General features: G+C 40.4%; 1 protein-coding gene across 4 annotated transcripts in view; it reads right to left on the reverse strand.

Annotated features, from left to right (window-relative positions):
* zeb1a (zinc finger E-box binding homeobox 1a) overlaps positions 1-13,840 on the reverse strand; it is a 69,694-nt gene that overhangs the window by 17,332 nt on the left and 38,522 nt on the right. For 3 of the 4 annotated variants that reach the window (XM_030403192.1, XM_030403194.1, XM_030403193.1), the window contains exon 2: positions 4,382-4,561. In XM_030403192.1, the coding sequence (XP_030259052.1) occupies positions 4,382-4,561 (180 nt within the window). Of the gene's footprint in view, positions 1-4,381; positions 4,562-5,927; positions 6,097-13,840 lie in introns of those variants that run through there. The other variant, XM_030403195.1, reaches the window with a different exon arrangement.

Here is a 13,840-nt window from a genome sequence, read left to right on the forward strand (position 1 = left end):
GCAGCTTCCTCTGGAGCCACAAAAGGATTTAAACTACTTTTCCCACACCCAGTAGAACTTCTCTACCCTTGAAGGACCTGCTGACATACTACTGAGCAGGTTGCTGCAGCTGCACCAGCCCTTGTTTCACTGGCACTGCTCTGGTTTCAGCCTCTATAGAGGTCAGCTTCAGAGACAGTTTGCCTACAGAACTTAGGAAGTGAAGTTATCTACAATTGATCAGCACTCTGGGACTTGATGGATGAGTATGCTCGCTAATTAAAACAGAGATCTATAAGGAAAAGACATATAATGTTACTACATATATACACAAACTGCATCTTCCACATCTCTGTACTGTAAATTCTTGTAACTTAACAGCTACAGTATAGTCTGCCACTGACATTGACAGGCCATGCTGATGTCAGGCTCTATTAGCCAAGGCTGTATGTCCTATCTGCAACAACACTGAAAGGATGAGACCTAAAAAGTTGGAGAAGTTATTTCGTTCAAGAAGTCAAAGGTTTACTGAACAACAACAAGCTCAGCAAGCCCTCTGTGGATAATTAACAGCTAATAATATCCAAAGTTGGAAAACCACCTATCACCGAGGAGAGGCTTTTACACAATATATGTGGTTGGATTTGACGTGGAAGAACACATGAGGAGAAGGGAAGAGAGGAAAATGTGAGAAAACAAAAAAGTAAAGAAGGCAAGCTGGGTAAAAGAGTATAAAGAGATAAAAAAGGATCAGTGACTGAAGAAAAATAGCAAATACACAGAGGAGAGAGCAGAGAGCTGCGAGAGCGAGAGAAACAAAGTGAAAGAGAGCGAGCAGCACTCATGAGCACTGCTCACACCATGTAAGGCTTTATTCAGAAACAATGAAACAAGCCTTGAGAGCAATATCTCTGAGTGTCACATTCTCACCGTCTCCATGGTTTTAGTATTTCCTGCTTGGCTGTAACTGACTGCTGTTGAGATGAAGGCAGATGCTTGTGTAGGCTGAGCTGTTTGTGGGGAATCGAGGATTAAAACTGCATTGAAGCGGCGTAAACACAAACCAATCAATCTCTCTTGCTGAATGCAGACTTGGCTCTGCCTTTGCTTATTAAATCTTATGGTACTTTTGCTGTTTGTATGCTGAGGTGTGTCATGTTTTTGAAAATGGGCTTGTACGGGTTGAGCTGATCCTGTCAACTCTCTTACTATGGGGTTATCCAGAGGTTTAAGTTAAAGAGCTTTAAAGAGCTTTCTCAAGCTGTCTGCAAGTGAAACGAAAGCCAATTTAAAAACAAAATGAAAACGTAAAACCTTAAGTAAGTCTATATCTGTCTGCAGCTGGTGAAACTTCTGACACTATTAATGGGCAGAATAAGAGGAAGGACAGCAGGAAATTGATCGACAAGCGACTTAAGGTCCGACTGTGTTTAACAAAGTAGACATGATGCATCTTGCATGACTAAACCTGCTCTGTGTTAATGTCCATGTAGATGTGTAAATAAAACCTGTCAGCACAGACAAACAAGAGGTGATTTAGCTGACTCAAGTCCCCACAGTCGAACATAATCCCAGCCGTGCTAATGAGGAAACTCATTAAAACATTTCACTAATACAGCTTTCCGGTCTTTATTCGCTACAGGTGGAATCGTGTGAAAAGTAGAGCTGATATAAGTTGATTGATGAACAAGAACAGACAAAAATGTATTGTTTGAGTCATTTTTCAAGCAACTTATGTAAAATATCCTCTATTCAAGCTTCTCATATGCAAATTTGTGCTGCATTTCTTTGACTTACGTGACAGGAAACAGAATATATTTGGGCTTTAGATTGTTGGTCAGACAAAACTGTTTAAGTTTTGCTGGACAATGGATGATTGCTCACCTACCAGGTGGAAAATAAACTCCTACCCCAAGCAAAGGAGTTCAAGTCTCTCAGGGGGTTTGTTTATAAGTGATGAGAAAATGGAGTGTGAAATGGACACAAACTGTTGTGATGAAAAGGGAACTAAACCAGAAGGCAAAGCTTTTGATTTACCCATTGATCTACATTCTGACCCTTACCTGTGGTCATGAGCTCTGGGTGGTGACTAAGACGACACAACTGATTAAGTCTTATAATAACCGTATTCAATGATATTTATAGATAAATAGAATGATGAAGAGGAGTTCCAGTTCATAAGGAGGAGAGAATGACTGTGTGAGTATGTGTGTGAGCTGTGGACAGATTAGCCTTTAGGATGTTGTACAGAAAGTCAGAGAAGAGATGAGAAAGAGCAGAACATCTGGCTGTGTGAACAGGCAGGTGTTCCCCAGGGCTGAGAGAGGACTGAACTAATGTGATTAAAGAGAGCAGGTAGATGTACACGGACAAATCATCGACAGTAGAGAGTACGCTGCTGTGTGGGAACAGATGTGATAATGCAGGTTCAGTGCATGCCCGACGGTGAAAATGATCTAATAAAATCTTGGTTGCAATCTGTGTCAGGTTGAATACCAAGTGAATGTTAACAGATTTGCACTGCAGCTTCATCAGTCGGTGTATTCTGCATTGTTTCATACTGTATGATTGTTTGCTTGGTTATCGTGGTTCATAGCAGAAGTTCGATTATGAGAACTAAATCGTCTTAATTTTTGCTCTGGCTGTCTTTAGTCATGAAACCTCTTTATTGGCTGATGGTCTCACAGTGTGATCAAGGACTACTGTTTTGGATTGATGACCAAAACCATGTTTTCTCTAAAAACTGTCAACTTTGGCATGATAACAACTCCCACAACACAAGTTTCCTGTCTCCAATATAAAACTTCGCAGGTTTTAAAAAATAGCAAAGACTTACAAGATAACTTCAATATCGATGTGCTGGATCAGCCATTTAACAAAACATAACAATTGCTTTCTATACATACAAGTTTCAGTTCTATGCTTGACTGGACAAGTTTCACTCTAATTTTCACTTCACTAGTCATCACTTTCATCTGAGCTGAAGTGTCATCCGAGCATCTACAGTATTTGCATCGTGCTGCTTGCAGTGTAAAGCAGAGCAGTAAGAGGTTGCCTCATATACTGCTGTCAAACCAAACAATAAAAAGTGGGTCTTTCAAACAGACAGTTGACCCAGATAACAGTACATACCTCTGCTCTGTTTGTGAATCTCTTTAGCTCATTATTGTCTGTCATGGGTGTAAAAGTTGCACAATACGAGGGTTGTGTTAACGAACGCACATGCATTCAGCAGCAGTAACAACAGAGTTAAAAACAGTCATAAACAAGGAACTTATCATATGGTTGGTGTGTGTGGTGCTGTATAGTCAGGGATAGTATAAACTGCTTGTAGAGTGTTGCCCTAGGGCAGAGTACTATAGGTGTGTTAGCTTGTTAGGGAATGCATGAGAATAACCTGGGTTTACCAGTAAGCATGCAAGTGTTGATCATATAGACAAAAACCTGTATGCTCGGCTTGATTATACACAATTTTAGATGTCAGTGAATCATATCTATCTCTCAGACACGCTTACTTCCCCTCCTTCTGTCTTTCTGTATCTCTATCTGCATAACTCGCTCTTTCCTTCTTGTGGACGTTCTCATTTGCTCAGATTCTCTGCCTTGTGATCACTCTTTACTTCTCTGTTGATTTGAAAATATCACACCACACTGATCTTCAGGTGACTCATGCTTCCACTTTTTCAAGGCACCACCTCTGGCAGCAGAACCCTTCGTTTATGTGTTTTGTACAATATTTTGCTCTTATGAACTTCAACTACATTGTATATGAACGTTAGTGAAGGAACAAGCACCACAGTGTCTGCTTCTGTCCTGATTTGGTTCCACTTGACAACAGTTGCGTGAATAATCTCACCACCTGTTCTTACGTATCTACTGAAACAGAAGAGCCAAAGCATGTCCATATAAAGATGACAGTGCTGCCAAACACTGAGTCACTCCATTATTAATGTGCCTTTTAAGCTTTATTTACAACAGTGATAGAGATGAATTACACATGCCAGCCGTATGGCTGTATGTCACAGAAATGGGCTTTAGTTCAGTATTATTGATTTACCATGCAGACCTGCTGAGGAAATCTGTGCAAGTAAAGTAACCCTCTTGAACAACTACTAGCAAGGTGCACCTGGGTAAAAGTTTAACTCATCTCCCCGCAGAGCTGTGTGGAGACAGCTTGTGTACGCCTGTGGGTGGATTTGGAAGCTCCCAGCAGAGAACAGTGTTATTGTGTGGATCTAAAAGAGGGGAACTGCTGATGAAGAGCAAACATGCTCAGCAAACCATCCCAGGATTAATGTCTTAAAATGAGAGAAACAATCTAAAGCCAAGTACTTTTACAAAAATACTAAAAATCATATACTGATACACAAATCATCTTAATGTTTTAATATTGGCATCTCACCTCCATTCATGGAGCCATTGTGGGGTAATACTTTCGTGGCAGCATCATGGCTGTCCTTCGGCGTAGTCCCCCCTGCGTTGGCGGCCTCAGGCTCCTGCAGGCTGTCCTCCTCCACAATGTGTAGCTTGTCCTCGTCATCCGAGTCTGAACTGGCCTCCAAGCCATTGTTGAAGTTTGTCACTGCAGAGAAAAGAAGCAGACATGGAAGATGATCTAACACGTAACACTTAGTGTAGATTTTAAAAGCTACTGATTATAGCACTCATTCTGAATCGCAGTGCCAGAGTCAGCACCCTGCTGCTGTAATCAGTGTCTGATTTGGAAACGGGAAGCAGTATAAAGGCAATTAACTGCAATTACGGTACTGGCTGCCAAACATGACATCGGCATGATCAGCATCTGAGCTGCACGGGGCAAAAGCATGGCAAAGTGCCTCTATAGGAAGAAGTCCAGTCTGGCTGCCCACTTTTATGTTACTCCTTCATAGATCTTTGACACAGACACCCAAACCTAGCCATTGATCTGTGCCCTAAATTACTGAGTTCTACATGAATATACAAGGTAAAAGGCACAACAGAGCAGAATCAAGTAATGTTGATAGTTTGTGTGTGAAAACACAATTGATTGCACGATTATTTTCATCGTCGAATACTCTGTCGATTATTTTTTTGATTAATCACTTAGTTGTTTGCTCTACAAAATGTCAGAAAATTGTGAAACATGTCAATTAGTGTTTCCCAAAGCCCGAGATGATGTCCTCAGATGTTTTGTTTTGTGCACAATTTAGTTCACTGAACCACTAGGAAAGAAACCAGAACATGTTCATGTTTAAGAAGCTAGAATCAAAGAAATTTCGCTTGTTTTCTTTTAAAAATGACTCATATCCATTAATCAATTACTACAATGAATTTCATCATTGACAACTAATTGATTAATCGATTAATTCTTGCAGGTCTCAATGGCAAAGTGTGTGCTTACTGTAAAAAATGAAGACACTCGAAAATGCAGTTAAAGATATGCTAAAAAAAGTGATGATATGATGAGAACTCTATTTTTTGCAAAAACGCAACACAAGCCACACAGACGTTCAATCCTTTAATGCAGATTTAGTTGCAATTATGGCAGCCATAATTACTTTATGAGGGTTTCCTCATGTCGAGACCCCCACACCTGTGTTCCAAGTGTAAACATGACCCTGCTAACCCGTAAGAGAAAGGTGCATCTATGAAAAGCAGCTCAGCGCAGCCTCAATTAGCCCACATCGGCCAAGCGGGCCAACCTGTACACTTTATCTGCTGCATCAGTTTAAATGAGACACAGACTTTGGATCTCACGCCTTTCTATATTAAAAGCAGGTTAATGTAACAAGAAGAGAAAATTGCAGTCTTAAAATAGCCATACATCAAGTATGTCAGGATTTGTTTTTTTTTTGCATGCATGCATTGTTCCCTCAGAAATGAAGAAATGTAAAAAAAATATCCTATCTTGCAATGTTAAAGAAAGTGAGAAAAAACTCCTGGATCTGTCCGTTTCTCCAGATCCTCACCAAAGTCAATGGGGTATGCTCTTGGCTGAGTCCCATCTTCATCCAAGTTTTGCGGAAATCTGCTGAGAATTTTTTTTGAAATCCTGCTGACAAACCACCCAACAAATGGACACAAGCCACTGTTCCTGGTTCTAGTCCATAGCTCTTTCCACAAAAGAGAGTAAAATACATATAATTGTAAACTGCTCAGAAGGAGAACTTAAATTTCATCCTTGCTAACCCGTAGATCTTTGAAAACAGTATCAATAGCCGAAACCACATCCATTTCAACGAGCCTTAACAAAGTAAACCAGTAATCCAGATCCTCTGCCATCATTCGCTCCAAACCACAAAACATACTCCTCATCGCATCCATCAATCTCTGACTCAAGGTACACAGCTTCTTTCTCTTTATGTTGTACGGAGAAGACATAAAAATGGGCAAACTGCAGCCATGGGGAAAAATAATCACTAGTTTATCAGCCTCAGAAAGCAAATCTATTTTACACTGTGCTGCACTCAGTGAGTTTGTCTGTGGGGTACAGCTTCTTAATGGGAGCTCAGGGTGAAAAATGGACCAACTGGACTGGTCTGAATGAATTTAGTGTTTTATATAAATATATATATGTGTGTGTGTGTGTGTGTGTTTAGCACTAAAAGTGTACATGAAGGGTACATGTGGGTATACAGGGATGGAGGTGATGATGAGCGCTATGTTTTAGGTATTTAATTGCTTTTTCACTGTCAGCATGTATGCACTTGTGACTGAGTGTGAGAGAATAGAAGTATGTGCAAGTGTGGTGTGTGTGTTGCCTCTGCGGGGAAGCTGTACGTCTTGGCGGAGGTGCTGTAGACGCCTAATGAGGAGGAAAGCTTGGGTTGTTTGTTCACAGGTGACAGGTGCACACACACATACAAACACACCCACACACACAAACAGGTCTCAAACCACAGTACAGGTTCCGTGTGTGTGTGCATGCGTGTGTTTGTGTGTGTGTGTGTATTTTTTTCACCTCTGCATGAAATGGGGAGCTGTTTCAAGTAACGCCATTAACCACTCACACACCCCCTGCATGCAGGCACACGCGCACACTCACGCAGACTAGTAACCACGACACCTCCACACAACCACACCGACTTCCAACTGTACGTCATCCCTCCAGGATGCTGGAGCCGGTGCTTTCTTGAGACGATTCTGTCACTGCTCCAGACAGACAAGTGGAGCTGGGAATACAAATGTGTGTGTGTGTGTGTGTGTGTGTGTGTGTGTGTGTGTGTGTGTGTGTGTCTGTGTGTGAGGGGGTGAGATCGATGCACGACTGAATCGATGTGAGAGGCTGGAGCAGACAGAGCCAGCCTCCTAGCTAAGTGAAGAAATATGTATTTGGTATCTTCTACATTGTGATACTGCCAGTAAAAGCAGGAATATCCCCACCATGTGTCTGTGACAGAACTGAAGTCTATCACAGTCACTTAGGGATATATATATATATATATATATATATATATATATATATATATATATATATATATATATATACGCATATATATATATATATATATATATATATATATATATATATATATGTATATATATATATATATATATATATGTATATATATATATATATATATATATATATATATATATATATACGCACATATATATATATAATTTATTTCTTGCTCTGCAAAGCCCTCTAGTGGTAGTATTAATTATTAAACCAACAAAGGAGGAAGTCAGTGAAATTAGTATAAAGAGTTAAAAAGACTGCATAGGGACTGAGTGGAGACGGATTGTCAGGTTTCACAAGCAAAGGACTTTCACCCAGCAGACTGTTCATGTCCAATGTGAAACCCCAAGTCAATTGTAAGTTATTTCAACTTACTTACTCAGTAAAGAGCCTCATATTCATAACGCTTTTCAAAACCTAAACAAACTTTGAGCGTTCAACGAGGGTCTGGTGCACTGCAACAGTTATGTTGCTTTGGGAACAGATATGTATTTAGTTTTAGGAGCCACTGGCAATCAACCTAAAGAGGATGTCTTTACAATGTAATGACTACAGAATAATGATACCTTCTGTGCTGGGATTGGTTCCCTATAAACCTCGGTTGCTCCATGCTATTTTGTCTACTATTGTGCAAAAAAAAAGGAAAATAAAGGCTGACTGCTGATCACATCAGACGGGCAGCCTGCTTTCATGTCTCTATTACAGACAAAAGAATGAATGAATAAACTCATGTTTTGTCTTGTGTTGTTGGTAGCTGCAATCCTGAGGAAAAAGCAAAGCGATTTAGCTGTCTCTGCTTAAACTGCGCCAAAAATAATATATACTTCCTCGGGAAAGCTACGGGGGAAAGATGTCTTTTTTCACTTAAACTATAAATTGAAGATTAAAATAGCTGCTGATTCATTTTCTGTGGAACAAATTCTTTCAGCTCTACAGCCAACTAGTATAAAAACGTAAAAAAAAAAACACACCAAAAAACCTGCAACTACAACTTCCCTCTGCACCACAATTTGTCTTGCAAATGATCAGTTCCATATGTTATCATTCAGGGACTGACTGGACTGAAAACATCTTGCTGCAGATATTATTGCCCCTATTCATTTGGATGTAATCTAGGCTGTGTAATGGCTACCATTTTGGCTTGGACTGTCATTTCAATCATAGAAGAAATGTTATCAGTAGATGAAATTTTGATGGTATTTAATGGTCAAAATCACCATCTACTGTGGCCTAATCTGATCCTGAGGCAGACTACCTCTTAAAGTTTGTATGACATGAATTTAATGATAACCTGAGCATCAATTTTTGCCTACCAGAGTACAATGTGACTGAACGGTAACTCGAGTGAACCTCTGTGGTTTGGCCAGATGCAGATCCGTGGAGTAGTTAATAACTACGCTGCAGACAGTCAGTCCAAACACAACTCTACTGCAGGCAGCCAAATCCAAAAAATCAACAAACTGTGTCTCTCTTCATTCAGACAAAAACACATTATTAACAAGACAGGCTGGTGGCAATTCCAATAATAGAAAGGTCTATACTTTCAAATAAACAGCCCACGTCTGTTCTGGTGTGTTATTCTTAACAGTGCTCGCTTGGAGGAAGACAGAACCAGCTGAGCTCCAGAAAATAAAGAAGAAGGGAATAGGTACTAAGAAGAAGGTCAGGAATCAGGCCATTATATTCTGTATTCATTCCTTCACTGGATTCAAAGATTTTGATCAAAGTGCCGTCCAGTATCTGATGGAAGCTTAATGGCACAAGGCTGATTGGTATCAATTTACTGGCAGGTAAAAACCCAGGTCAGAGAAGTTTTGTCTGGATTTTTACTTGCATTTTTATGATAAAACAATCTTTAACAGACTTAAACGTTTAAGAACTGCTTTTTAAGGCATTTGATTGTCTCTGTTTTTTCACAGACTTGTTCACAATCCCAAAGGGTGGGCAGGAGAAAGATGCCTAAAATCTTAAAATATGCTGTGAAACTTCTACGACATTATAAAGAGTCTTCTAACTCCTAACAACTCAATTTTATTGGTTGTTTTAAAAATTGTTTCTTTCAAAAATGTAGAGTCACAAAACAAAACCTAAAAATGAAACACAAACTATGCTTAACAACATTAAACTATTACAGGATGCAGCAACATTAGATCTAATTCCACTCTTTTTCCTTTGGATTCGATTACAGGCTGATCAGGTTAGCAGACAGGACCATGCTTTGTGTGGTTTAATGTCATTAGATTTCAGGATTTCTGGGTACTGAAGTCAGATGTTACCTCTTAGTACAATTTGGAGAAGCAAGCCTGCCCTGTTCTTGTTCAGTTTCTCAGGATCATTTTCATCTCAAGTCCAACACATGCTCTGCAGGCATCCTAACGATTAATGATACACAAACAGGATGACAGCAGCCACCCTGGCAACAAACAATCCAGGAATTCATAATTGCTGCCAACATCGTGCTTTCTCTGCTCTCTTGGCCAGAGTGCAGTTGCAACAGAAGGAGACTGGGGGCAGCCCTGAGCAGACGAGGAGGGACAAAAGTCCTCCAACAACTTTTGTCTGTGTGTGTGTGCGCGTGTGTGTGTGTGTGGGGGGTGTGTGTGTGTGTGTGTGTGGGTGGGTGTGTGTGTATTTTCGACAGAGAGAAAGCAAGAGAGAAAGAGGGACCTGTCCACATCATCACAACAATGCGTCAAGTGAACTGTTAATCCTCCATCTGGAGCTCTGCACAGAGGAGAGGCCAGCTAAGAAAGGAAGAGGGAGGTCTAGACGATACCATTCCTCCTTTCCTGTCATCCAACTCTCTGATTAACAATCTGTTTCATCACAGGCCCCCTTCATTTTTACTATGAACTTATTGAATCTGATTACTGATTTGTCTGGATTTGTGCCACTTCGAGTCTGAAGCGCGTCATGAAGTATAACTTTGCTTTGTCTCCTTGTGTTTCTTAAGTGAATCATGTTTGTTTGGGAGACTTGGCTCTGCATTTCATGTCATTGATAGATCAACAAACTTTAAGGATGCTGCAGTCGAAGTAATAATAAAAACACTTCTGAGAAGAGCAGGTTAGTTTTGTAGACCTTCTAAACCATCACTTATTCACTTAATTGATAGTCTGCTACCTTAACAATCGACAATCAGTTAATTATCAATTACAAATCAATTATGTTTTTTCTTTAGACAAATCCTTTAACCACCACTGACATGATCTATGTTCAATGCAGAGTAGGTCACATTACTGTAGGACTCTATAGAAAATGTCTTTGTGTATTTATTTTTAATCACAGTTTATTTTATTTACTATTTTTTAAACAAGTATTTTATATCTATTTCAATATTTCGATTTATGTATGTCTGTATATGTGCCCATCTCCTATTGTCAGTTGATACAGTTTTTAATCAGTGAAAGTCTTCAAATTCAACGATTAATGATACATCATGCACATCCTTAATTCCAAATATCACTAGGTGTGTCTTTAGTTTCTCAGCAGTAGATGTAGTACTGCCTTTTTTCCTTGCTCACCTTGTTCAAACACACTGTCAGACAAAACTAACAGCATTTTTAAACACATCTGGATACAAACGTGAAAAGGTTTTTTAAAACTTTACATCTAGCCAATCCTCCACTAACAAAAAACATGCACCACTAAATAATAAAACTGTACATTCACTGCAATGTGCACTGCCAGCAGCTCACAGGCGGAAATTTCCCATCAATTAAAACAAGGGAAGCATTAAGAGAGTGAGAGCAACAATCAGAGGATGGAATTCATAATATCCTGTCTGCCTCATCTGACTTTAATTTGATCTGACCTTCATATAATCAGACTGAAATTAAAAAGGAAAAAAAAAAAAATCGCAATAAGACCTTTAAGAGGGAAGCAGCACCAGAGATAAACAACAGTCACCTCAATAAACATGGTGGACAATAAAAAGACAGAGCTACTTCTTAACGTCACCACTGCAAATAAACATCCCACTCAATGCCACCTTTGCCTTTACTCTGCATTGTACACAGCTGTACAGTATAGTAAAAAGGGAGATGATAAAAATGCCTACAAAAATTTCCTCTTGAGAAAATGGTCAGAAAACAGCGGCAGCAGGTTTGTGTGAGAGCAGCAAAGCGTCTGCTTCCCTCAGTGTCAGCATCACTGAGCCAGGCCCACATCAGGACACGTGACACTGGACGGGAAATCATGTGTGTCTGACAGACCACAACACAACCATGGCTGGACCACATGGCTTGGTATGTAGGTCAAAGGTCAGCTGCTGTACGGTAGGAAGAGGGGGAGTGGGCGAAAGAGTTGGAAATAGGCTATCAGTCTGTAGATACAGTAGATCAGGATTATCTTGGCTTTTATTACATGCTAGCAGAACTGTGAGACTGTATTAAGCTAAACGGTAACATCCGTATGCTTACTAGCTTACAGTCGATGCTAGCACGCTGTTGTGTAGCAGGTATGTTTATTATGTTCACCATTTTAGTTTAGCTTGTAACATTTGTGGATTAGAACCAAACACATGCTGTAGTTGAGGCTGAATGCCAACTGTTTTTCAGTGTTCGTTCAATAAACAATAAGTATTGGACAATTTAGACCAAATGATAGCAGTAAAATGTACCTTGAGGGTAACATGAATGTGTGCAACAAATTTCTTGGCAATCCTTCTAAAAAGTTCTTGAGATGATCGACACATGAGACCTCACATGTTCTGCTAAAAAACATCAATCAACTTGGCTTTGCATACATTTAAGTTGAACAGTATAAGTTAACTAACAGTGAATCATGCACAACCATCAATGATTAATTAAGGACTTGATGATTATCTCCAACAGCTGAGTAAACACTCATTATACTGTACATGAATGAAAATGAGTCAACTCCATTGACAAGTCCTGACTGAAGAAAAACGTGTGAGCAAAACATCAGACAGCATGACAAGACCTCAGCTAGTTCACAAAGTGTGTGTGTGTGCGTGTGTGTGTGTATTGACCCAGTGCAGCTGTGCAGCGTGGGACCTCTGCCAAGCCCCTAACAGACAATTACCCCACTGTGTGTGTGTGTGTGTGTGTGTGTGTGTGTGTGTGTGTGACACCAAACACAAGCGTGTACATCACCAAAGCTGTCTGTCTGCTACTAGATGTGACCAGACTTTAACATGGTGAGCAGCTGCAGACAGAGTCAGCCCACTTAAAGGGACAGTCACACATTTTCTTGTCACTCATATTAGATAACTGTCTTGTGTTGTGGGTGGTATTATATATTATTTATGTTACTACATATAACGACAAGACAAAGATTCCACATCAATTTTTTTTCTTCAATTATAACGTTGGAATATAGTTAAAGAAAAAATGCCAATCACAATTCCTAGGAACGCAGGGTGATGCCTTCATGTTGTTTTCTATACAAGTTAACAGTTTCAATTTACAATCACATTTGAGAGTAGCAGCAAATTCCTCACATTTGTAGTAATACTCTTTTAAAGAGGAAATTTGCTCCTTCAAGCTTCTCGGATGGCATGATTACAAACTACCAGTTAAACTCCCACATACATTTTTTTTTTAAACTATACTTTTTAGACAGAATGATTACTAGAGAAGGTAGTAAAAATGAAAATGAATGTGTAAACCTGCCTGTCTACAATAATGAACCATATGTGTTGTTCAAACATATGTTCATTTAAAGGTTATATCAAGTTTCGCATCACTATTTTGTGAGTGTATAACAGAAAGTTTGTTCATCCTTGTTTCATTCCTTTGAGCGTCATTGTAACTGATTAGAATAGGAAGAGATGGCTGACCATTGATCCCGCCCCCCCTTAGTTACTGTTCAGGGTTCTCCCCAGACGGTGGAACAGCGGCGCTGCGCCGCTCTACCGCTCGGTCAGCGCCGCTGTACTCCGCGCGTGACAGTGTCGAGCGTCCGTCCGTCCGCCGTCCCCCGGCAGACGGCGATGAGCGTCCGTCCGTCCCCCGGCTGACGGAGTTGATGACCGGCTGTCCGTGTCTCCCCCCCCCGGACTGACGTTGACGAGCGGTCCCCCCCCCCCGGACTGACATTGACGAGCGGTCGCGCCCCCCCCCCCCCCGGACAGACGGTGCGCCGCTATACTAAGAATTTCTGGGGAGAACCCTGCCTGTTGCTAGGTCTGACGAGCTGGACAATAAGAAACGCGGCGACACCGGCCCCGTTGAGCCAGCTGCAGCAGTGTTAAATAAATCAAGAAGTCAATAGCAAGGACTACAGCACGCTATGAACGGATATGTTCATGATGTGAAGTTTTATGAATGTGGCAAAAAAGATGCGCATTCCAGTCAGTAGGAAAATTAGAGAAGCTGAGCACATAGCACATATATGTTTAACAGCAAATGGGAATGGGAAAGTTGACTGAGCTACATACAGGTACAAAGGAAAGGT

Source organism: Sparus aurata, chromosome 21 (genome assembly GCF_900880675.1).
Source record: "Sparus aurata chromosome 21, fSpaAur1.1, whole genome shotgun sequence".
NCBI classification, from domain to species: Eukaryota; Metazoa; Chordata; class Actinopteri; order Spariformes; family Sparidae; genus Sparus; species Sparus aurata.